Source organism: Pelophylax lessonae (genome assembly GCF_965119305.1).
Source record: "Pelophylax lessonae genome assembly, chromosome: 5".
In the NCBI taxonomy this organism is placed as follows: domain Eukaryota; kingdom Metazoa; phylum Chordata; class Amphibia; order Anura; family Ranidae; genus Pelophylax; species Pelophylax lessonae.
The window spans coordinates 151231258-151257399 of NC_138772.1; the positions used below are offsets into that span (position 1 = coordinate 151231258).

Below are 26142 nucleotides of genomic sequence, written 5' to 3' on the forward strand. Positions count from 1 at the left end.
GTGCTTCCACTAGGCAAACTAGGCAGCCGCCTAGGGCGCATTGCCACCTAGGGGTGCAGCCAGGAGTCGGCAATCTCTCTCCATCATGAATGATTATTGTGAGCTGAGGGGAGAGGTGGCGGTAGGGGAGGAAGAAGGGACAGAGAAAGATGCCAGGTGTCTTGGGCAGTGGCGGAACTATCAGGCCCTGGCTTTCCACTACTGTTGGAGGGGCCCCAAGAGGCAGGAATGGAGCCCACCAGAGTGCTGCCTGCATGATGATCCTCTTCAGCTGGAGCTGAACAGCCTTAACCCCAGGCAGGAAGTGACTCTCTGCACTGAGTTGGTCCCTGGGTGTTACATGGGGCATCCCTGGTATGAAAGGGAATCGGGGTCACCAGGTGTGACATGGAGGATAGGGGTCACCGGGTGTGCCATGAGGAATTGGGGTCCCTGGGTGTGCCATGGGGGATTGGGGTCCCCAAGTGTGACACGGAGGAACATCAGGGTCCCCAGGTGTGACATGGAGGAACATCAGGGTCCCCAACTGTGACATGGAAAAACATCAGGGTCTGACATAGAGGACCATTGGGGTCACTGAGTATGACAGCATGACATGGAGGAACACGGGGGTCCCTGGGTGTGACATGGAGGAACATCAGAGTCAGTGGGTATGACAGCATGACATGGAGGAATATTGGGGTCCAAGGGTGTGACATGGAAAAACATCAAAGTCCCTGGGTGTGACACAGAGGGACATTAGGGTCCCCGGGTGTGACATGGAGGAATATGGGGGTCACTGGGTATGAAAACATAACATGGAGGAACCATCAGATCAGGGTCACTGGGTATGACATAGAGGAGTATTTAACCCCTTCCCTTTTTTTGGGGGGGGGGGGCAAGTAGCTGGTCTTGCCTAGGACGTAAAATAGTCTAGCACCGGCCCTGGGTAAAGGGGTTAATAATAGCAAATTTACAAATACTAGTCTATGGTGTGGACCTTTGAACATGCCAAGAGCTGCACTTAATGTCCCTGTATTTTCAGTTGGTCACCACAGTTCTACAATGTAACAAAGTTGGGTGATGGTCAGAATGATGATTGGGGGAGGGCAGGATGGGAGGCTAAGCTCCCCTGCTTGAAGCAGACTGATGACATAATTTTTCCTTATTCCTGTGTTCACATTTACATGGAACAATAATAGGAAACAATACAATGCTTAGCCAGAACCTCAATAAACTCAGATGTAAGATTCTATTCAAAGTTCATAGACTGCAATGCACATCTGTACAAAAAAAAATGCTTTACAGACTGATGTCAAAAGCAAAACTAAAATGACAATGTACATTAGCCTTTTGCTAGGCGTTTAGTTATTTCTCCATACAAGACACAAGTCTATAACTGACCCCAAGATGATATTAAACTGACCACAACTGATCTCAAATGACCACGTACACTAACCATTATATTACTGAAAGTAAGTAGCACAGTAAATTATAGGGTTTCACTCTACCTTAAATTGAAGGTCAAATGTTGTCAGCTTTCACACTCAAAAGCAAGTTGAACCCATACCAGTGGCTTGTATCTGAGATCAGCTTGAGGTCAGTTTGCAAATGGCTGAAGATCAATTTAGAACACATTTGAGATGTGTTCACCTCGACTTATATGGGGAATTAAAGCAAATCAGTGGGATGCCTGACACAGCAAATGCAATTATACTCTGCTCCATGAGGCCCATTTCAAATTTTATCATAGAAAAAACAGATAGACCTGGTTAAAAAGATTAAGAGTGTAAGGCTATATTTGATATAACAATGCCTAATGTTTATAATAGAAAAATGTAGAAAATGAGCAATTCACCCAATTCCCATAAAAATTACAACTTGTCATAAACACCAACCCGCTAATTGCCTGGACCTCACGCATAAGCTCACATCACACAGCTAGTAATAAATGTTTTAAAAAAAAATAACTACTAGTGTCTCCATGTGTTTCCAGTGTAAGGATATTTAGGTTGTAGGTAGATATCCTCTAATTATATAGGAGTCGATAATATTTAATTTCAAAATATTCCCAGTATGTTTTATACTTTTTAATATCCCATTTCAAGTCAGATCCTTCAAAAATGATTCCCAAACAAAAATGGCCTTGTATACTAGGGGTAAGGAATAGGAGGAGTTTTGACTTGCCTATAAATTCCCTATCTTGGGGTACAGCACAGGACACAGTATTCATAGACCCTAGATTATAGGCTTGTATCTTCAGGTAAATGGACACTTGCAAAGCTTTTGAGGATATACCTTTGTGGTACCATTCCCCACTGTGTAAGTACTCAGTATTGTAACAAGTAGTACAGATTAATCAATGAATCGAATGGAGGATGGCTGGTGTCCTGTACTTTACTCCAAGTTATAAAATGTATAGGTAAATCGAAATCCCTCTTATTTTAATCTTACAGTACAGGGCACAGGCTGAGTTTTGGTAGATGTTGGGATATCCCTATACAATGAATGAGAAGGGTGGTCAACAGCTAGGCTTTCAAACTTCCAGTTATAAAATGTATAGGTAAATCGAAATCCCTCTTATTTTAATCTTACAGTACACGGCGGCACAGGCTGAGTTTTGGGAGATGTTGGAATATCCCTATACAATGAATGAGAAGGGTGGTCAACAGCTAGGCTTTCAAACTTCCTATCTTTAGAATCTCTGAAAATGGAACACCTTCAATTGGTATAGTGAGAAGTTTGTTAAAGGCTGAAACAGCAGGGTTTATTACTGTTACAGACCACTTATTAGCAAACTCTTCTTCGACTGGATATAGTTCAGCAGTGTTTTTCAGAGGAGTGAAAATATTTTTTGAAATGACTCAATCCTCCTAGATTGCCCATTCTATATGTTCATAAATGGGGGTTGTCTTTTTAGATTTTGTACCCAAAGAGGCATGGCAAGACAGAGGGGGGCCAAGTGTGGCAGTGTTGAGGCTTTTTATGCACAGCAGGAATGAGCAGATCCACATAAGTAAGCACATTATGTGAATCTGAAACTTCAGGTGTAAAGGAGTCTGGGGGTAAAAGATCTCCTAATCCTCTAACTCTGCCTTCAGGCCCTCTTCATTCTTCATTCTCTTTTAGGCAAAATATATTGGGATCCGAGTCAGATGAAGGGGCTTGGCAATTTGGAGCCCTGGACTTAGATGGCTGTATTAACCTTCTTAGCAGTATTCCCGAGCGTGGCTCGGGGTTAAATTTCAGAGCCAAAAGCGGTAACCCAGAGCCACACTCAGGGTACCGCCAGAAGCATCGCTGGATCCTGTAAAAGAGGTTACTTACCTTGTCACTGGGATCCAGCGATGTATGTGGCGGCGGATCTTCCTCCCAATCCTCTCCGTGCCCCGGCTTCCATCTCCTGCGACGTGACGTTCGCAGGGGAGTGGAACCGGCGGCAAATTCAAATGTAAAACACACCAAACGCACTGATACCATTCAAAAAGACATAAATTCACATTACATTGCCCCCCCCCCCCCAGTGCCCTTTCCTGCAGTTTTACTGTACTTTTTATGTGTATATATATATATATATTGTAACAGGAAGTCAGCTAAATCTGGGAATGTAGTCACAGGAAGGAGATACATTTCCACCTGATTTAGAAAGTCCATTAATTAATTTAGGGTGTTGGCTACAGAGCTAGCCAGCAGGAAGTTGAAAGGCCTTCACCTGTTCAGAATGAGGGAGTTAAGGCTCTATAATTTGTTCAGAGAAATTCCTATTGTTTGCTGCCTCCTGTCGCCGTGTGGGCTGGGAGAGGAAGGCAGACATACGTGTACCTCCCGACGCCGTGTGGGCATGGGAGAAGGACTGCTGCCTCCAGAAGCTGTGTCCTGAAGCCATGTGGGCTGGGAGCAGGAGGACAGTCAGCGTGTGCCTCCCGACAGGATGTGTGGGCCTGGGAGAAGACCCCCCGGAGTGATGTGTGCCCGGGACGGTAACCAAGCGTGAATACGTCTCAAAGGTGAGAAGACGAACTGTTGATGTGAAAGAAACAAAAGGACTGTGTTGCCCTGTGAAGCTATTATAAAAGGACTATTGAGTGTCCGCTATAGGACAAGGAAGTCTGCCCGACGGTAGGTTGGAGACAGACACTTAGGCAGGTTCCAGTTGTGAGAAGGTAGCCGCCCACAGAGGCAAGGATTTATTTTCTGTTTTATTTTATTTTGGATGTTTTGCTGCATACAGCCTGGTGAAGAAAACACCATTTAATAAACCACACTGTTTGTTTGCAAGCACTTGTCGGCTACCTCTCTGGGAAAACGCACCCCCCAAGGGGTCATCCACACCCGCCACCGAGCTAATCCCTTACAATATATATATATATGTATACATACATACATACTTTAACTTATTTATAGTTTTTTATTATATTAAAATTTATGCTTTTGTGTTTCAAACGTTATCATTCCCAAGATGTTATAAAGAACGCATAGTAAAAAAAAAAATATGTAAATAGTTGGTTTGTGCTGCTCATTCTCAAGAATTACATGAAAAATAATGGTACCGCTTTCAGCATCTAAAATCCAAAAGAATCATACCGCCAGGGAGGTTAAAGCCCTTCATTGTCCAGGAATGTGGGACATAGTTGCAGAAAAATTTGCCTTTGTTGGATAGGCTGCTTGTTGCATGCCTGAAATGAAACTATAGTTGGATGCAGTGACCATTGTTAAAATCTGGTCCTGCTCTGATGGAAAGGAAGGATCATCACTGAAGTGCTCTGCAGGCCTTTGGTAGAGAGAATGTTCACCTGAGTTTTTTACATGGCTTCTTTTTACCTGTTTTGCACCATAGGTATGGGTGAGTGTGATCCCATGTTGGGTACTCCCAGAATAGGTTGTGGAATATAGGGTATCCAGAAGAAGTAAGCAGCAACTTTTGGGTGAAGACCATCCTTTAGTGACCAGTGTAAAGTGAAAACATTATAAACATAGCCCTGGTTTTTTTTTGTAATGGTCAGAGATGCAGGGTGACCATGTCTTTCCTGTCCACAATGCTGGACCCTATGTAGAGTCCAGGCTTCGTCTGACACGGGGGGCATACCACACAAGGGGTCTTCAGGGTCTGAGTTCCATAAGGATGGACCAAAGCCCTGAACCAGTATAGAATCCTAAGGCTAACTACACGTGTTGTAGAAAGTGCTTTGGTGAGCATCTTAGCTCGAAGCTATATTAGAGACCATCCCCACAGAGTCTGGATACAGCTCCCAAGGTTTTACAAAGTTTGCACTGATCTTGATGCACTGCTTCTATTGTGGTATTAGAAGACTCTGAAGAGTTGATTGAGGAATATGAAGATAAAATAATAAACTAGTTAGGCTAATTGTGATTTCTCCATAAAGAGAAAGTAAAGCCTGGAAACAATTTTTTTTTTGGTTAACTGCAAAGTAAATGCATAATGTGCTAGTATGCAATGCATACTAACACATTATGTGACACTTACCTGCAAACGAAGCCCGTGTCGTCCCCATTGGAGTGCGCATCCATCTTCACCAATCTTCCTCCAGGATCTTTGGCTATGCTAATGACCAGAGCCGCGTGACATCACTCCTGCACATGCGCGCGGGAGCCGCCATTAATGTCACAGGGCTCTGAAGAAATGGCACAGGCGGCCATTCCTTCAGAGTGCATGCGCTGATGATGCCATTAGCTGTATGCAATGTAAATATCTCCTAAACGGTGCAAATTTAGGAGATATTTACAGTACCTAAAGGTAAGCCTTGTTATAGGCACAAACATTACAGGGGGTATACAACCTCTTTAAGGCACTAGCAACAAATGCAGGACTCACATAGTAGGGTGGGGTTATAGGGAGGCACTCAGAGGCATATCCTCAAAAGCTTTGTCAAATGTCCAATGACCCGAAGGTATGAGTATATATCTATAAATACTTAACCTGTGGTCCTGTACTGTACTATTAATATTTGAATTCATTATGTGGGTAATTTGATCTTTTTTTTTCAGATCTAAACAATAGACCTAAGGAGAACTATTGTGATAAAAAGAGAGACAGGGGTATTTTTGTCTGACTGAGAATTCATTCAGAAGAAGAAGGCATTTGGTGGCTTTGCCTTCATACACAAAACCTTAGAGCGCAAAGACAAATCATTTTGTTTAGCTTCAGATAAAGGGAAGGGTTAAACCCCCTGTCAGGTTGTTATAGCAGTCTGTGTGTCCGCTGGGGAGATCCACCCCTCTGTTTTTCCTGGCAATGATTGTCACTGAAACAGTTAAAAATTTTAGAGTTCTCCTGAGAGCAAGAGGGGAAGGAGGATCTTCAAATTTAGACAAAAGTTCTGATGACAACTGTATAAGACGGGAATTCCCTTCATATTGGGGGGGATTTTTTCTCATATACCATTACTCTTCCAGGAAAGTAAATGAAGGGAAATCTCCCCAGGAGGACATAGACAGCAAAAAGCAACCTGATAGGAAATGTATCTCCAGTGGCGGCTGGTGCTCAAAATTTTTGGGGGGGCGCAAAAAGAAAAATGTAATAGGTATTGCTTTGCGTCAAAAAACGCAGTAATAAATTGCGTGACATTGAAGTCATGGTACAGGCATGGCACAGGTGATGGTATAGGCATGGAACAGGTGATGGTACAGGAGATGGTATAGGCATGGCACAGATATGGTATAGGCATGGCACAGATATGGTATAGGCATGGCACAGGTCATGGTACAGGAGATGGTATATGCCCCCTTTCAATGCAGAGACCAGCGTACATGCCCCCTTTCAATTAGAGCTGCACGATTAATCGTTCTGGGATCGCGATCTTGATCCACCCCCCTATGCGATCTCCATCACGAATATCGGCGATTCTGGGGGTGGGGTTATTTCACGGCCGCACCTCCGTCACGCCTCCTCTATGACGCGGCGGGCCGCACCTCCGTCACGCTTCCTCTATTCAGCGCTCTGCAGATGACGAGGCAGGCTGCACCTCCGTCACGCCTCCTCCATTGAGCACTCTGCAGATGACGCGGCAGGCCGCACCTCCGTCACGCCTCCTCAATTCAAGTCTGCAGATGACGCGACGGTGTCTTCCGTCCAACCTCAGCCCCGCCTGCTCTGTCCCCGGAAGTGACGAGGTCCTATTTGTTCACGGGTCCGAGAAAATTATGGCATGATGAGCTTTCCATGAGGTAATCAAGGACAGAGGAGGGGGGGAGAGAGGGGAAAACCCTAAAAACGAAATAATTAAATGTATATTGTAATGAATGAATTATATATATATATATATATATATATATATATATATATATTTCATTTCATTATAATATACATTTATTTATTTATTTTTTTAGGGATTACATTTTCTGCACATAACACTACCTTTTCAGCATTTTTACTTGTGAATTATCAATATAATAATAATTAATAAAATTATTATTTTCATTATATTATTTATTGTATTTTATATATATATATATAGATATATATATATATATCTATATATATAATATATATATATATATTACAATAAATAATATAATTACTATTTTCATTATATTATTTATTGTATTTTATATAGATAGATATATATATATATATATATATATATATATATATATATATATTACAATAAATAATATAATGAAAATAATAATTTCATTAATTATTATTATATTGATAATTCACAAGTAAAAATGCTGAAAAGGTAGTGTTATGTGCAGAAAATGTAATCCCTAAAAAAAAAAAATAAATGTATAAATATACGTGGTGCTGAGAATCGTGAGTGAATCGTGATCTTTATTCCAAGCAAAAAAATCGTGATTCTCATTTTTGTCAGAATCGTGCAGCTCTACTTTTAATGCAGTGACCAGCGTACATGCCCCCTTTCAATGCAGAGACCAGCGTACATGCCCCCTTTCAATGCAGAGACCAGCGTGCGTGCCCCCTTTAATGCAGAGATCAGCGTGCGTGCCCCCTTCAATGCAATGAACATTGTGCTGTGCCCCCTTCAATGCAATAAACACTGTGCTGTGCCCCCTTCAATGCAATAAACACTGTGCCCCCTTCAATGCAATGAACACTGTGTTGTGCCCCCACAATGCAGAGTTCAGCGTGCATGCCCCCTTCAATGCAACTGTGCTGTGCCCCCTTCAATGCAATGAACAATGTGCTGTGCCCCCTTCAATGCAATAAACACTGTGCTGTGACCCCTTCAATGCAATGAACACTGTGCTGTGCCCCCACAATGCAGAGTTCAGCGTGCATGCCCCCTTCAATGCAACTGTGCTGTGCCCCCTTCAATGCAATGAACAATGTGCTGTGCCCCCTTCAATGCAATAAACACTGTGCTGTGCCCCCTTCAATGCAATAAACACTGTTCTGTGCCCCCTTCAATGCAATGAACACTGTGCTGTGCCCCCACAATGCAGAGTTCAGCGTGCGTGCCCCCTTCAATGCAACTGTGCTGTGCCCCCTTCAATGCAATGAACACTGTTCCGTGCCCCCATCAATGCAGAGTTCAGCGTGCGAGCCCCTTTCAATGCAGAGCGCCACAGCATTGTCCCCAATCACTGCAGAGCGCCACAGCATTGTCCCCAATCACTGCAGAGCGCCACAGCATTGTCCCCAATCACTGCAGAGAGCCACAGCATTGTCCCCAATGATTGCAGAGCACCACAGCATTGTCCCCCAATGATTGCAGAGTGCCACAGCATTGTCCCCCAATGATTGCAGAGTGCCCACAGCATTGTACCCCAATGATTGCAGAGTGCCACAGCATTGTACCCCAATGATTGCAGAGTGCCACAGCATTGTACCCCAATGATTGCAGAGTGCCACAGCATTGTACCCCAATGATTGCAGAGTGCCACAGCATTGTCCCCCAATGATTGCAGAGTGCCACAGCATTGTCCCCCAATGATTGCAGAGTGCCACAGCATTGTCCCCCAATGATTGCAGAGTGCCCACAGCATTGTCCCCCAATGATTGCAGAGTGCCCACAGCATTGTCCTCCAATGATTGCAGAGTGCCCACAACATTGTCCCCCAATGATTGCAGAGTGCCCACAGCATTGTACCCCAATGATTGCAGAGTGCCCACAGCATTGTACCCCAATGATTGCAGAGTGCCCACAGCATTGTACCCCAATGATTGCAGAGTGCCCACAGCATTGTACCCCAATGATTGCAGAGTGCCACAGCATTGTCCCCCAATGATTGCAGAGTGCCACAGCATTGTCCCCCAATGATTGCAGAGTGCCACAGCATTGTCCCCCAATGATTGCAGAGTGCCCACAGCATTGTCCCCCAATGATTGCAGAGTGCCCACAGCATTGTCCTCCAATGATTGCAGAGTGCCCACAACATTGTCCCCCAATGATTGCAGAGTGCCCACAGCATTGTACCCCAATGATTGCAGAGTGCCCACAGCATTGTACCCCAATGATTGCAGAGTGCCCACAGCATTGTACCCCAATGATTGCAGAGTGCCCACAGCATTGTACCCCAATGATTGCAGAGTGCCCACAGCATTGTACCCCAATGATTGCAGAGTGCCCACAGCATTGTACCCCAATGATTGCAGAGTGCCCACAGCATTGTACCCCAATGATTGCAGAGTGCCCACAGCATTGTGCCCCAATGATTACAGAGTGCCCACAGGATTGTACCCCAATGATTGCAGAGTACCCACAGCATTGTACCTCAATGATTGCAGAGTGCCCACAGCATTGTACCTCCATGATTGCAGAGTGCCACAGCATTGTACCCCAATGATTGCAGAGTGCCACAGCATTGTACCCCAATGATTGCAGAGTGCCCACAGCATTGTACCCCAATGATTGCAGAGTGCCCACAGCATTGTACCCCAATGATTGCAGAGTGCCACAGCATTGTACCCCAATGATTGCAGAGTGCCCACAGCATTGTCCCCCAATCAATGCAGAGACCAGCGTGCGTGCTCCCTTCAATCCAATGCACTTACCTGGCGGCGGCTCGGCTTCCGGCGGCGGCTTCTCCCCTCCTCGATACTTCGTCTTCTTCTGCGGCGGCGGGAAGGTGAGCGGCTTCTCTCTCGTCTCGGCCTCTTCTCTGCGGCGGGAACCGGCGGGAAGGGGAGCGGCGGTGACGGTGAGTGACTGACACACGCACCGGCACCGCCCCCATTGCGACGTCAGCGATCAGATGTCCTGGATGATGATTGGTCCAGGCTGGAGACTGGACCAATCACAGCCAGGATATCACGAAGGTGGGGGTGGCCAAGCACTCTTTCCTGCGCCCAGGTTACGCCCCCGGAAGGCAGCCAATCGGCACCTCTTCTGGGTCGTAAACCCCACCCCCCCCCCCCTTTAGCCACCACATAGGCCGGCAAACCAATTTTTTTTTTTCATAACTTTATTGTTCTTTTTGCCATTTTTTTTTTTCCTTTTTTTAGGGGGGGCGGCGCGCTGGCGCCCCCTATGCACGGGCCGCCACTGTGTATCTCTTCCTTAAGCCTAGTACATACTGCTGCTAGATTTTTTTTTTTTTTTTTTCGTTAAACCCATTGGGCCGAACGCAAAAAAAAAACCCGACAGCTCAGGTCGGAGCCGCTGTACTAACATTCAATCTCCCCTGCTGTTCTATTGTGTTCTGACATTGTGTTTCCCCCCATCAGCAGAGCGCGTTGATCAGGAGTCGGTTGGCAGACATTTTTCGGTCATGCCCCTTCGACAGAAGCCAGCCCGGATGCAGTACACACAGAACGAATGTCGGCCAGTGCCACCCGACATTAAGCCAATGTGTACGGGCTTTACTCTATGCTATCTGAAAGAAAAAAAAAATGTATCAATACATACAAACTACATACTCTTTATTGGGCCTCACAATTAGCATATAAGACCACAACAATTTGCTTGTAGTTATAGTGACTTTTGTTGTGTCTTTATTTGCTTACTTTTGCGTTAAAATGTCTCCTTTAAAACATACTTTATCTTGCAATGTCTTTGTGGCCCGAAGGAATTCCTATTTCTTCTGAATACTTTTGACAGTTTTCTTTTAATCAGTTTTGATCTACTGTAGCTTTAGGCAGTCCAATCTTTACGTATTACTGGCCCAATTTTATCTGAGGGAAAAACGTAGCTTTACATTTTTCACTGAAGTTCTGTTAAAAATGGTGAAAGGTGTAAGAAAACCATCACTTAGCTTGTATTACACACTTCTGAGTCAGCAGCCTGTTTCTGAGACTGAGTCACCTTTTATGTGCTCATGAATCACAGGATGTAGGTTTTTATTTCTAGCTCTTTGAAATGTAATAGAGTAAATCCAACATTGTTTGTATTATGTTGGATGAGTTATGATTTTATTTATTGTAACAAAGCTTTGCAAAACCTGGACTCATGGAAGTAATTACACTTAAGGTGATTGTATAGTCTTGTTTTATTCCTATTAAAATAACAAACATGTTATACTTACCTCCTCTGTGCAGTGATTTTGCACAGAGCTGCCCTGATCCTTTCCATTCTCCGATCCCTGGCTGGAGCTCCTGGCCCCTCCCTCCTTGTGAGTGCCTGAGCCGAGCTGCAGCTCCATATATCCATTCAGATGGCATTCAGTCCCGCCCCATCTCTTTCCTGATTGGCTGAGTTTGATTGACAGTGGCGGGGGGCCAATGGCGCTGCTGCTGTGTCTCAGCCAGTTGGGAGAGAGAGTCTTGAATGGCTGAGGCACTCGTGGACATCGCTGGATAGAGATGAGCTCAGGTAAGTATTGGGGGGTGAAGGGGCTAAAGAGGGGCTGCTACACACAGAAGGCGTTTTAGATAAATAAAACCTTCTGCCTTTATGGCCACTTTAAGCTTACGGGGGGGTCAACTCACCAGCCATAAACCAGCATACTAGTAGCTGCTGATCTTTAAATAATGCTCCAGAAATCAGGTATTTACAATAGCCAGTATGAAAGCATTACATGATTATTTGACAGCATTTCAGTGAAATTAATATTTATCGTTCTTTTTGTAAAAGATCTTACACCAGCACAAAGAATGGGAAACTTCACATTTATGTAACTTTGCTGTAGTCTGTCGCTATTTGTAAAAACCATTTACAGACAGCCGGAAACAAAATAAAAATGGCAGTTGGCAGTTTTATTCTCAGGAATTAGTTGGCAGGAAGTAAATTTTGCAAAGGAAAATAGTGCCCCCCGCTTTTATTTTTTTCTTCCATTCTTGGAAATTTCTAAAATGTTACATATTTATCAATATTTAAACTTCTTTACACACTCCAGTGTATTAAAATTATATAATTTAGCTATAGTAGCACTTATGCAAATTGTGTGTAGTATTTACATTTTCATGTGGCTATTTATATATATATATATATATATATATATATATAGCAAAATAATCACTCTGCCGGATAAGTGTAACTTTTTTTTTTTTTTTAAAGAAGTCCTACTCCATCTTAAAATTACAAAAAAATTGATTGCCCAGCCCAAAAAAAAAAAAAAAAAACTTTCTAGCTGAAGTTCAATCCTTTTCTAAGGCTACCCCCACACTAATTCCTCTCTGCCACCTAATGTCCTCAGTCTTTTATGTGGAAAGACCAGCATCATTCATGTCTCCATACTCCATCACCACCGCTCTTTGCACACAAACTTGTGCACATAATGGCGCTTATTGTCCTTACCACTCTCTGACAACTACCCAGGTCCAGACAGTGGTGACAAGGAAAAGAACCCTGCAGCATAACATGACCAACATTTTGAAATCTGAAAATAAAAATATAAAAATGAAATACTGGCTTGTAGGCGCATCTGTGACTCTTTTGTCCCCTAAATAGTTTTTTTTATTGCAAGGTGCAATAGAACAGTATGCAATGGGTGTATGTCACTGTAACATATGCGGACAGGGCAGCAATAAACTCTTTGGAGTGGAAATGGGCTACCAGAAGTCATAAACAGCCCTAGATGCCCTGACAAAATTTAGCAGCTTTAGTATGCACTGGTTACTTTGACAATATCTCAATGGCTAATTTACCTACCTAAACAATGTTGCGTTGTTTTTTATGAAATGTGCATTTTTTTGGTACATTATTTTACCTATATTTATTTATTTGCTATCAAACACATTCCTAATTCACAACGTTTTATTTTTTTTATTTTTTGCCCTTACTACCGCTTTATTCTATCAAAAGACAAGCAATTAGAATATTTACTCGTAGGTTTAAATAGGACTGCAACTCATCTAATGCAAGGGTCTTTAAACTATGGCCCTCCAGCTGTTCAGGAACTACAATTCCCATCATGCCTAGTCTTGTCTGTGAATGTCAGAGTTTTACAATGCCTCATGGGATGTGTAGTTCTGCAACAGTTGGAGGGCCGTAGTTTGAGGATCCCTGATCTAATGCAACCGAAAAAAAAAAAACTTCCATCCTCACAATTTTAAACCAAAGGTTTATTCAAAGGAAGGCAAAAAAAAAAAAGTTCCCATTTTTCTTACCAGGGACAATTCCTTCTTAAACGATAAAAACAAATATTCCTCTACATCATCATTCATTCATCAATCTACTGAGTTGGCTAGAACCCACTTATGTGGAAAACTGTTCAGCATTTTCACAGCTCCTCCTGTATATATCTATTTATGTGCAGGTTAATCTTTTTGCCTTTGGTTCTTTGAGTTGGCATGATAGACTTTTTGGCTGGGTTCATGCTTTTGCGATATCATACATCGCATGTGATTTGCACTGCATTACTGTGCAGATCACATGCAATGTCAGGTGAACTTGTCCTGTCCCCGTAGTGCCGGTTCACACTTCCGCGTGTGCGGCGATCGCATGTAATATCGGAGCGCACTGCTCCTTCATTACATGCGATCGGATGTGCAGTGCGAATTCAGCCGTACACTTTGTATGGCTAAATTCGCACTGCACCCGCACAAAAGTCGCACATGAGGCATTTTTTCAGCCGCATCAGGATCGGATCGCACAGTGGTTCACACTTGTGTGATCCCATCCTGTGCGAACTGTCAGATCGCACTGCGATATGCGATTAAACTGGGGGTGTCGTTAACATTTCATTGACACCCCCAGCGTATCGCATATGGCAGTGTGAACTGCCAGATGTGCGTTTGCGATGCGGGAACAGGCTGCGAATTCGCAGCCTTCCCGCATCGCATAGGTGTGACCCGACACTTAGCAGAAAAACACCCCCAAAGCATAATGTTTCCATCTCCATGTTTGACAGTGGGGATGGTGTTCTTGGGGTCATAGGCAACATTTGTCCTCCTCAACACACTGCGAGTTGAGTTGATGCCAAAGAGCTCGATTTTGGTCTCATCTAGCCACAACACTTTCTCACAGTTCTCCTCTGAATCATTCAGATGTTCATTAGCAAACTTCAGACGGGCCTGCATGTGCTTTCTTGAGCAGAGGGACCTTGCGGGCTCTGCAGGATTTCAGTTCTTAACAGCGTAGTGTGTTACAAATTGTTTTCTTGGTGACTATGGTCCCAGCTGCCTTGAGATCATTGACGAGCTCCTCCTGTGTAGTTCGGGGCTGATTCCTCACCGTTCTCATGATCATTGAAACTCCAGGAGGTGAGATCTTGCATGCAGCCCCAGACCGAGGGAGAGTGACAGTTATTTCGCACCAACTTTTGTCACCCTCTCACCAAGCTGCTTGGTCTTGTAGCCCATTCCAGCCTTGTGTAGGTCTACAATCTTGTCCCTGACATCCTTGGACAGCTCTTTGGTCTTGGTCATGGTGGAGAGATTGGAATCTGATTGATTGATTGCTTCTGTGGACAGGTGTCTTTTATACAGGTAACAAGCTGGGATTAGGAACGCTCCTCTCCCTTTAAGAGAGTGCCCCTAATCTCAGCTCGGTACCTGTATAGAAGACACCTGGGAGCCAGAAATCTTGCTAATAGATAGGGGATCAAATACTTATTTCACTCATTAAAATGCAAATTAATTTATAACTTTTTTGAAATTCATTTTTCTTGATATTTTTGTTGTTGTTCTGTTTCTCACTGTTAAAATAACCCTACCATTAAAATTATAGACTGATCATTTATTTGTCAGTGGGCAAACATACAAAATCAGCAGGGGGTCAAATCTTTTTTTTCCTCACTGTATTTACCGTCATTTGTAGCCGCTATAATTTTCACACAAACCAATTAGAAGACACTTATTTTTTTACCAAAAAGAAATGTAGCAGAATACATTTTGGTCTAGATTTATGAAGACATTTTATTTTTTATAGGATATGTTTTAAAAAGTAAAAAATGTAAAAAGTAAAAAAAGTTTTTTGTTTTTTTTAAATGTCAGTCTTTTTTTGTTTATAGCGCAAAAAAATAAACTCAATGGTGATAAAATACCACAAAAAGAAAGCTCTATTAGTGTAAAAAGAAATGATATACATGTTATTTGTGTACAGTGTTGCATAACCACGCAATTGTTAGTTAACCACTTGCTGGCCGCCAGCAGTACATATACTGCGGCAGGTCGGCTCTGTCCTGCGAAACAACAAAACTGTACGTTGCTTCGCAGGACCGCTATGGAGGCACACGCCGATTGGCTACAGGGAGAGCCAATCAGCAAGTCCGGCACCCACAATTGCCGCCGGGCACCCACGATCGATCCCTGTGGAGACAGAACGGCGGTCTGCCGTTGTAAACATGACAGACCGCTGTTCTGTCAGTAATGAACACAGGTATCCTATGTTCCTCTTATTTAGGAACACAGTTCTCTGTGTTCATTCAGTGAATACAACCCCCTAGGGACACATTTAACCCATTTAACGCCCCTGGTGTTAGCCCCTTCCCTGCCAATGTCATTAGTACAGTAACAGTGCATATTTTTAACAGTGATTACTGTAGTAATGTCACTGATCCCCACAAAAGTGTCAAAAATGTCAGTTAGGTGTCTGATCTGTCCTCCACAATGTCGCAGTCCCACTAAAATTTGCTGATCGGCGCCATTACTAGTTAAAAAAAGAAATAAATAAAAATGGCAAGTCTTTTCCCTAGTTTGTAGACGCCATAACGTTTGCGCAAACCAATAAATGTACTCTTTTTGGGATTTTTTTACCAAAAATATGTAGCGGAATACATATTGGCCTAAAATGATGAAAACGTGATTTTTTAATTTTTTGTTGGGAATTTTATATAGCAGAAAGTAAAAAATATTGTTTTTTTCTTTTTTTTCTGAATTGTCTCTCTTTTTATGTTTATAGCGCAAAAAATAAAAATCGCAGAGGTGATCAAATACCACCAAAAGAAAGCTCTATTTGTGGGAAAAAAAGAACATCAATTTTATTTGGGTACAGCATCGCACGACCGCGCAATTTTCAGTTAAAGTAACGCAGTGCCAAATCGCAAATAAATGGCCTGGTCATTAAGGGGGTAAAACCTCCCAGTCCAGAAGAGGTTAAAGTAGCGCAGCACCGTAAATAGCAAAAAAGCTGTGTTAGTTAAAAAAAAAAACTAACCTAACTTTTTTAGCTGGCTCCTAGATTCAAAGTAAATTTGTCAATCCCTGCGTTATAACACAGCATAAGTGCTCAGCTCTCCTCCTAAATTCTATTATTCTTTTCCCCTAAAACACAGTTTAATTTGAGAGCTGCTGTAAAAAGAATAAGCTAAAGTTGTGTATTTGCAGCTAATTGCTGCAAATGATGTGACTTGCTTAAAGCGGAGTTCCACCCTGGATTTGTATTTTTTTTTTTTAATACCCCCGGGACAGTCAGGGCTAGTGCATTCCACAATGGCTAGCCTCTGATCTGTCCCGGGTTGCACTTACCTGCAAGACGAAATACTTACCTTGCAAACGTCTTGTCCAGCGCTGCCATCTCAGATGTGGGCAGCTTGAAGCCAGCGCGTCCTCTTCGGCGTCTTCTTCCGCCTTCTGTGGTCCCACGATGCTCTGCGCCGGCCCCGACGTCACTTCCGGGTCGCGCGCGTCACCCCTCCACAGCTTCTGGGCATGCCCAGAAGCTGTTTAGAAGGGGATGACGCTCGCGACCCGGAACTGACGTCGGGGCCGGTGCAGGCGCAATGATTCCTGGGAGCTATGACGTCCAGCTCCCAGGAATCATTGCAGAGCCAGGAAGTGACGACGGGCCGCGGCCGAGGAAGGAGGAAGAAGGAAGTAAGGTAAGTATATTTTCTTCGCTACGAGGTAAGTAAAAAAAAAAAAAATATGCGATTATCCATTTCTTTTTCAGGTGACCCGGAGCGAGAAGATGGAGGTAAGTATAAAAATAGGGTGGAACTCCACTTTAATCATCCAAGATGTTAATGTTAGGGTTGACTCCTAAGGGATATCAAGCATAGCATTTGAAAAATGAATGACCTGTGCATTACTGCACAGAAATAATCCAACATAAAAATCTCTGAATGATCATTTAGAGCTTGTTCCATTTTTCTGAAAGAAATTCAATTGCACAATTTAGAAAAGAATAGCCTGATTTCCGATTTAGATTTTGGCATGGTTCACACCTCTTTATTTTAGTGTGGTGCATTTCTTTTTTTTTTTCTTATCTTTTGGTTGATGCCCTTTTTTTGTGCAGTTAGTTTTTTTTTTTTACATAATAACATTCAGCCTAGAGCTGCACGATTCTGGCCAAAATGAGAATCACGATTTTTCAGCTTGGAATAAAGATCACGATTCTCTCACGATTCTCTGTGTAACAAAAAAAAATTGGGATAACTTTACTGTTACGTTTTTTTTTTATTCATTAAAGTCTATTAATTGCGTTTGAAAGACTGCTGCGCAAATACAGTGTGACATAAAATATTACAACAATCGCCATTTTATTCTGTAGGGTCTCTGCTAAAAAAAATATATAAAATGTTTGGGGGTTCTAAGTACTCTTCTAGCAAAAAAAACTGATTTTAACTTGCAAGCAACAAATGTCAGAAAAAGATCCAGTCTTTAAGAGGTTAAACTTCCTTTCTCCCTGGCAGAGGGAAGGAAAAGATACAATGTAATTATTTTTGTTTATAGTTACTGGGAGACTTTGCGGGAGGCTTTTTTTTTTTTTTTTTTTCCACAGCTGTTCTCTCTGCTATGCAGCTATGCAAAGAATCAAGCATATTTCAGGGTTAGATCGTCAGGAGGGGTGAATCGAGATCGCGATTTTCATACGATTAATCGTGCAGCTCTAATTCAGCCTTTCCATAAAAATGGCTGCTTGGCCCAGACATGGAATACACAGGCTCCTGCAGCCACAGACTAGTCCCCAGCTTCCATGCATAATCACTTGGAGGTGTTCTTTTCCTACTAAGGTCTCCTACATACTGGCACTCCTGCCTTTAGCTTTTCTAAACGCAGGAGAAGTTATCTGGGAAGTTTGAGTTGGTATCAAAAAGTTTTGAGGCTACCTCTGTTTCCAAGAAAATACTTTATTTTATTTTATTTATGCACTATCACCTTGAAAATAGACCCCTTGCACAGCAATACGGCTCTCCCAGCGTTCCTGCCACTTCTGGAATGTGTCCTGGGAGTCTTCTTTTCGAAGCTTGTCAACCTTCTGCTATTCGCGCTAGATCTCCGCAATGGTGTCAAAACGGCGACCTTTCAGCTGGATGTTCAACTCATTGCCGCATCGCTGTAAACTTGCCCGATCATGTCAAACATCTCTGTGGCAGTTTTGCCCAGTTTTGCGCATAATTTCACATTTGCTCTAACTTGGTGTCCGTGATGAAATTGCAGAAGTGGTAACACACGTGGTCAGAATAGCACCAGTTGCACAGCTCCCAATATACACAGGTCTATAGCTTTTGGGACACTGATTTATGAAGGTTGGTGCACCTTCATAAGGTGTGAAGATGTGCTGCCATCTGTTGGCGTGTCATAAAACTAGTCTCAAAACCTTTTGATACCACCTCGTATAAACTGTGTTTATGCATCCCAGATCCCTTTTTGCATGTGTTAAGAGGTTTAGCCACATTTAGATGCGTTTGTTAATTCTTGTCTGTGTTTACATCGGCTAAGCTCTATTCAGCTCTGTAAAACCAACACTAAATGTACAGTGAATGCAAATTTTTCTTAATCTGGTAAGCGTTTTGTTTTTAATGTTAGCGTGTATGAGGCCTTAGGCCTGCACTTCTCCATTCCTCTCATGGCCAGTGCAGAAAGCATATACATGTAGCACTTTTGAGGACTTTTTCAGTTCACAGTATGTGATTATATTGCAATATTGTGATTCTGCGGTTACGCCATTCTGTTGCGATTTTTTTCACGGTACATATTGTGTTTTACATTTATAATCACTGTATTAGAGTCTATCTAGGAACCAGTGTTTGATTTTATGATATTGATATTTATACAGGGTTACAAACATCCGATTTATAAACCACTCTACTACAAACGGAGGGAGACAACAAAGTGAGGAGAAATCTCCCCCTAGGAAGGGAAATTCGCTCCTGTAAGAGTTCTCATGGGAAAAAGGTGTCTTTACTGAAGCTTTATCACCAATCCTTCTTTCCACAACAACCCAAAATGTTCAAAATCCAATTGTCATAGGGGCATAAAGTGGAGGTGAAATCTTCTGAACAGGGGAACAGACCGCAAAAACAAATGTTAAAGGGGTGGTAACCCTTCCCTATGCTATCCATAGAGAAGGGTTAGCTTCCCTATGGATCATTACAAAAACAAATTCAACTTAAGAACAAATTTACAGAACCTATTTTTTTTGTAACTCGGGACCGTCTGTATACAATCCACTTGGATTTATGTATTCACTGTGTACCATACTATTTACCAAGGACACTAAGGCCTCTTGCACACTGGATGCTTTTACAGCTGCTGTTTTTGACTTGAGACATCTTTTGTCTGCAGCCAGTAACCTCCCAAGCATGTTATCCTATGTGTCCATGCACACATAGGCTGTCATCAGCAGTTTTCTGGCTGGAAAAAAAACTCAGAACTAGTGGGTTTGAGAGGAGTTGTTCAACAGTAAAAACGCTCTAACTCTGATAAAAGCTTAAAAACGCTGAATAACATGGCTATTCAGCGTTTATCAGCGTTTGTGAGTCATAAGCTTTCGTGGCAGTATAGTTTGCTTAAAGGGTAACTCCACTTTCGTGAGGGGAAAAAGAAAAAACAACATAGCATATACAATTGCTACACAAATCATATTGTAATTGAATGTTATTAAAAAATTTCTGAAAATGCAATGCAACGTGGCTACCTGGAGCTGTTCTGTACACAGAATCTGTACTGACCACACCCCAGAAACATAATTTCCTGCTTGTGTGATTGGCTCAAGTCAGATTTCTGGATACAAGTCAGATTTCTGGCATCCCCTGCAACAAAAATTTCATTTTTGGTGAGATACTCCCAATAGGAACACGTCTAAAGGGATGCAGGCCCAGCAGATTTCCTCATTAGAGCCCTGCAGCTGCCACAGCTGATAGATAATTATGAAACCACTCCCATTTGACCCACGCAGCACAGAGGAACAAACAATGTTTTCTTTAGAATAACAAAAGGTAGGAATCTGCAACAAAATTTGTTAAAATCCCTGCAATGTACAGAGATCATCCAGAGGGGAATGTTTTTTTTTTTTTTTTCAACAAAAGTGGAGTTAAGCTTTTAACTACCTCCCACCCGGGCCATAGTACATATACGGCCGGGCGGGAGTCTCGTCCTTCTGAATGGACGTTCCGGAACGTCCTTCAGAAGGAGAGAGATCGCGCCGCCGCGGGCACGCGCAGCGGCGCGATCTCGATGTGCCTGTGTCCCTCGGACACACGGCAACAACATTCGGCAGGAGGGCCCTGTGATTGGCCCTCCTGATCACATGATGGCTGTGTCCAATCACAGCCGTCATGTAATGTAAATAGAGCCGTTGTAACGGCTTCGATCTCTTCTCCTCCTGACAGATCCTGTCAGTGAGGAGAAGATCAGAGGATCGGTGCTGCTGCGGGGGTGATCAGTGAGTATTTCTAATTACTCACTGATCACAGGGGGGGGGTCTGTGCTGGTAATCAGAACATTGATTACCAGTGCAGCCCTGGGGGGGGGGGGGGTGCCACTAAGCCACCAGGGATGCCCACCCATGACCACCAGGGATGCCCACTATGGCCACCAGGGATGGCAAGCAGGGCTCAGAGAGCCCCCCAGTGCCCTCCCTATCAGTGTTGCCCATCAATGGCATCTATCAGTGCTGCCCACCAGTGCCATTATTGCCATCTATCAGTGCCGCCCACCAGTGCCCATTATTGCCCCCCAGTGCTGCCTATCAGTGCCCCCCATCAGTGCCACCCATCAGTGCCGATCATTGCCGCCCAACAGTGCCCATCAGTGCCGCCAATCAGTGCTGCCTATCAGTGCCCATCAGCGCTGCCTATCAGTGCCCACCAATGCTGCATATCAGTGCTATCTATCAGTGCCACATATCAGTGCCCATCAGTGCTGCATATCAGTGCCACCCCATCAGTGCCACCCCATCAGTGTCTCCTCATCAGTGCCTGTCAGTGCGGCATCATCAGTGCAGGAAAAAACATATCTATTTACAAAATTTTATAACCTAAACAAGAAACTTTTTTTTTTTTTTTTCAAATTTTTCAGTCTTTTTTTATTTGTGCACCCAAAAAGAAAAAACCTGACGGTGATCAAATACCACCAAAAGAAAGCTCTATTTGTGGGGAAAAAATGACACAAATTTGGTTTAGGTACAGCGTTGCATGACCGCGCAATTGTCATTCAAATTGCAACAGCGCTAAAAGCTGAAAATTGGTCTGGGAAGGAAGGGGGTTTAAGTGCCCAGTATTGAGGTGGTTAAAAAAAGCTTAAAAAAAAAGATAAAAACTCCTTCTACAACTACAGCTTTCTACTGGCGTTTTGATAACATCCAGTGTGCCTGAGGCCTAAGGAGAAAGGTTTTAGACTTTGCACTGTATAATTAAACACAATTCTTTTACTGACACTACTAAGGGCACTAGGCGTAACAACGTACACTCTCATTATCAGAAAGCTACATTGAGAGAAAGTGTATAAACTGTCACTCCGTCCCACAGGGAGGGGGACACAACATTTCATACATAAAATAATATAATGTATTTTAAAAAATTGACGGATATCCTTAAAAAAGTGTTGTACTGATTTGATTCTGATAGTTCAGCAAAGGTATGCTTTAATAGACATTGTGTAAATGTTTCTGGAAATAATTAATTGGCAGATTGTCTGTGTTTTGCAGGTGACATTTCGGACGAGGATCTACCACTGCAATATTAACAGCCAAGGAGTCATCTGTCTCGATATCCTGAAAGATAACTGGAGCCCGGCATTAACCATTTCTAAAGTTCTCCTCTCCATCTGTTCACTGCTCACAGACTGCAACCCTGGTAAGAATCTGGGCTTAGAGACGATGTCCTTCTCTACGTGCTTCTCTACTTTACTTTTCAAATATGTGTGGTGTCATATCAAAGAATATCTCATCAGTCCTTGACTATGAAGGAGATTACAGTCTAACCACAGTTAGAATAACATGCTCACCCGAGCTGTTTAGTAGCTGGGTAATCTGTTTGTTTTTGGGTCATAAAACAGGGACATGAGGAAGAAGGCCACATAAATATAATAGAAACATAAAAAAACTGCAGATAGCTTTCCCGGTATGAAAGAAACCTCAATCTCAAGCTGAAAGGCTACATAAAGGTTGAATAATAGGAAGGAACTACTTCTGAATTGCCACATTTCTTGCAATAACAAGGATGTCTCTGGCCTCCTAAGTTGCCATAATGAGATTATTTAGAGGTGCACCGAAAATTTCAGCCGAAAATGGTGTTATATAAGAGAAAAAGGATCTGCGATTTTACTGCAATTTAGCCATGATTTTACCACGATTTAGCCCCAATTTTCCCATCATTTTACTGTGCTTATGGTGTGTTTTGTCATGTGACTCAAAAACCGCATCAGAAACATAACATGGGTGCATTTTTGATGTGTTCTTGCTCCATTTTTAATGCATTTCAACGGAGAGGTACGTTTTTGGTGAAGTTTTTTTAACTGACCAAAAATGCAGCAAGCAGAATTTTTAACACCACGACAGAAGCACAATGGACCATTGTGAAGATATACATATATTATTATTATTATACAGGATTTATATAGCGCTGACAGTTTGCGCAGCGCTTTACAATATAAGGGAAGACAATACAGTTACAATACAATTCAATACAGGAGGATTTAGAGGGCCCTGCTCGTTAGAGCTTGCAATCTAGAAGGGGGGTGTATAGAATTTAAAAAGATACATTTTTGTTGAGCTTTTCTTGCGCTAAAGGTGCCAATAGTGGGCGACAATAAATTCATATTTATTTAATTCATGATATTAATTAAAAAGTTGAACATAATTCAATTATATATAAAAATATATATTTTTAAAAAACTGTAGTTGTTGGCCAATTGCATCCTGCATTTTGGGTTTCAGCAGTAAATGGTTGTTGGAATATCCCATTTTACATGGGCCAAAAGCTTCACTTTTTGGTGTAGAAGAGTGAAGTAGAATGTGCCATGTGTGTGCTGAAGTCCCCATGAGATGAAGATGGCAGTGGGGGCCTACTACACTCTGATGGATTGCTTTAAGTGATTGTAAACGTTTCTTTTCTTTTTTTTTTTTTAAACAAGCATGTCCTGATCAGGGATCAGACACAAAGACCACTTGCTATAACCTGCAGCTATAGTCTGCAGCAGTCCATAGTCTGCAGCACTGTTCGAGTTTAACTTTTTCAACTCAGAGGTTGAACGGAAGTGGATTTGTTGATCGACATTTGTTCCACCACAGTGGCCATACATGGATCAAAATTTGTATGGTCTCTTGGTGATCTGCCCAAATTGTGATCTATGTATGGCCAGCTTTAGTAATCTTCCAGCCTAATAATAAAGAGCTCTGATATCCAAGAGTCTTTATTACTTATAGATGGTTATACTCTGCTTAGTCTGTGGATTAGTTACTCTGCTTCGTCTTTGGGTTGTAAAACAACCCATTCAGTTGAAAGTAGAAATGAAAGAGAAAAGATTTGTGTATACATATAAAGAACATTATAAACACCTTTTTTCCCTTTTTAATAAGTGATCACGTGACCTCTGTTCTCAGCTGAATAAGAAGCTCAAAGAGTTGGAAAGGAGAAACAGCAGTACACTGGTATTCCTAGTGAAAGGCTGTACAAGGGGGAGGGGGTGTCAACCGAAATCTGATCAGGCTGAGTTACCAGCACAGCCAGAAAACTGACCGTGCTGTTCTTTCCTGCCTAGTGTTGTCAGTTTTTATTGGGAAAGTAAAGGTACTGGCAGGAACGCCAGGGATTTCTAAACAAAGGAAACAATACAAAGAGAACAGGATACTTTTTCTTACACGTGTTGCAGCAGGCACATATCAGAAATATGGAATGTTGGGTTTACATATTCTTTACTTGTACCTTTTGAACCACATTAAAGTGAACTTATACTGAAAGGTTAACATATTGCTATTGGGTCGATAAAAGTAACAGAAGGGCTGAAATACTCACTTTTCGTTGAGAAGATACAGCTTCAGCTTCTTTTAAGTGTGGATAACATTACCATATTTGGTCTTGTTATCACTGTTGAGGGGGTGGATCAGAATTTCGATTGGCAGATAATTTCCTACCCACCCATGCAGAGCAAAGCAACAGATTAATTTTACTGAGAGCCCTTGCAGCAGTTTTTACCTACCTTACCTTTGCTTGGGGAACATGGGACCTATTCTCCTTCCTCCCATGTGACAGAACTGGTTTCCTTAGAATTGTGTAAGCTGTAAGCGGTAAGTATAAACTGCTGGGGACTGCCATTAAGCTGAACCCAATGCTTTGCCCTGCATGGTGTGAGCACAGGTGAACCCATTTGGCCCCGGAATGTTGATATCAATATGACTGTGGTAGGGACATTAGAGAGTAAGTTCCTTTACCAGCAATGATTAATGGTCTAATGTTGTCTGTTAGACACTGCAGAATAATAAGTAAATAAACGGTGCTTTGCACATAGACATGTGAAACCATCAAAAGGACCAAAAATATAGATTAACGGCCATAGGCATTGTTTACTTCATTCAAACTACTGTTCTGAGCATGTGTATAAGGCTCATGCACATTGCAGCTCAAAGAAGCGGCTCCTACAGGCTTTTGAGCTTTTTGGAGCTCTCATTTTTTTTCTGCCCGGAAACTCCTCTAAATGTTAGCCAATGTGTCCATGCACACTATGGCTTTTCCAGGAGTTTACAGGCAACAAAACCACAACAAACTCATGTTTTTTGAGAGGAGCTTTTGAGCAGAAAAGACGCCTAAGGCCCCAAAAACGTGCGTAAAAAGCGCAAATGAGCATGAAAAAGCACGAAGAAGCTGGAAAACACACACAAAAAAACATAGAAAAAATGAGGGGAGGGTTTGTAAAAAAAAAAAAAAAAAAAAAAACACCTATGGCCAAAGGAGCTCAAAGAAGATCAATAAAACCATGCAAAAGAGCCCAAAAAAGTACAAGCTTCAAGCTGAAATAAAAGCTCAAATGCCTGTAAAAGCAGCTTTTTTAGCTGCAGTATGCATGAGCCCTAAAGGGTTTACCTATATATTTATATAACACATTATCTGAAATTGAAAAAAACAAAAGATAATAATTGAAACAATGCTGATCCCATTTAATAACATTGTTCGAAGATAATCAAAAAGCTGCATATAGCAGATTATAGCAACACTCCCTTGATATGAGTCCATATAATTCTATTTAAGTCCTATCATACAGGTCCCACTGGAGATACATATTTATTATGTTTACATTGTTATCTCAGAACAGCCTTTAGCTTGCCCAAGACAGAAGACAGATTGTCATTCTAGCTCACACCAGAGAAAGGGTCTTGAAAGGTTCTCCTAAATGCATTTTATTTTGTGTTTATTTGCCACATGCCCTTGGCTTGTAGCACAGTACCATTCACACGAGCTTCAGACATGAGATCCAAGCACAGATAAAATGTAAGCACTGACCCTTTACAGATGATGGAGCTGTGGAACATTGTTCTGAAGGCAGCACGCTTATCATATGAATACAGCGAAGCTTTATCTGATCTAATTGCTTTCTTTCAATTGCATTTACATGGGCTTCCAAGTGGAGCGGGTTGCCTTTGTTTTTCTGTACGCAGAATTGTTTTGTTGCTCTTCCTCCTCCAAAGTGATTACCAGAAGAAC

The 26142-nt window shown here is 42.4% G+C and overlaps 1 protein-coding gene across 1 annotated transcript in view; it reads left to right on the plus strand.

The window, feature by feature from the left end:
- The window catches only part of LOC309556230 (ubiquitin-conjugating enzyme E2 E2), a 370216-nt gene that overhangs the window by 316924 nt on the left and 27150 nt on the right, over positions 1–26142 (plus strand). Inside the window, exon 5 of the mRNA XM_082258633.1 lies at positions 22152–22299. Coding sequence (XP_082114759.1) covers positions 22152–22299 — 148 coding nt within the window. The remainder of the gene's footprint in view (positions 1–22151; positions 22300–26142) is intronic.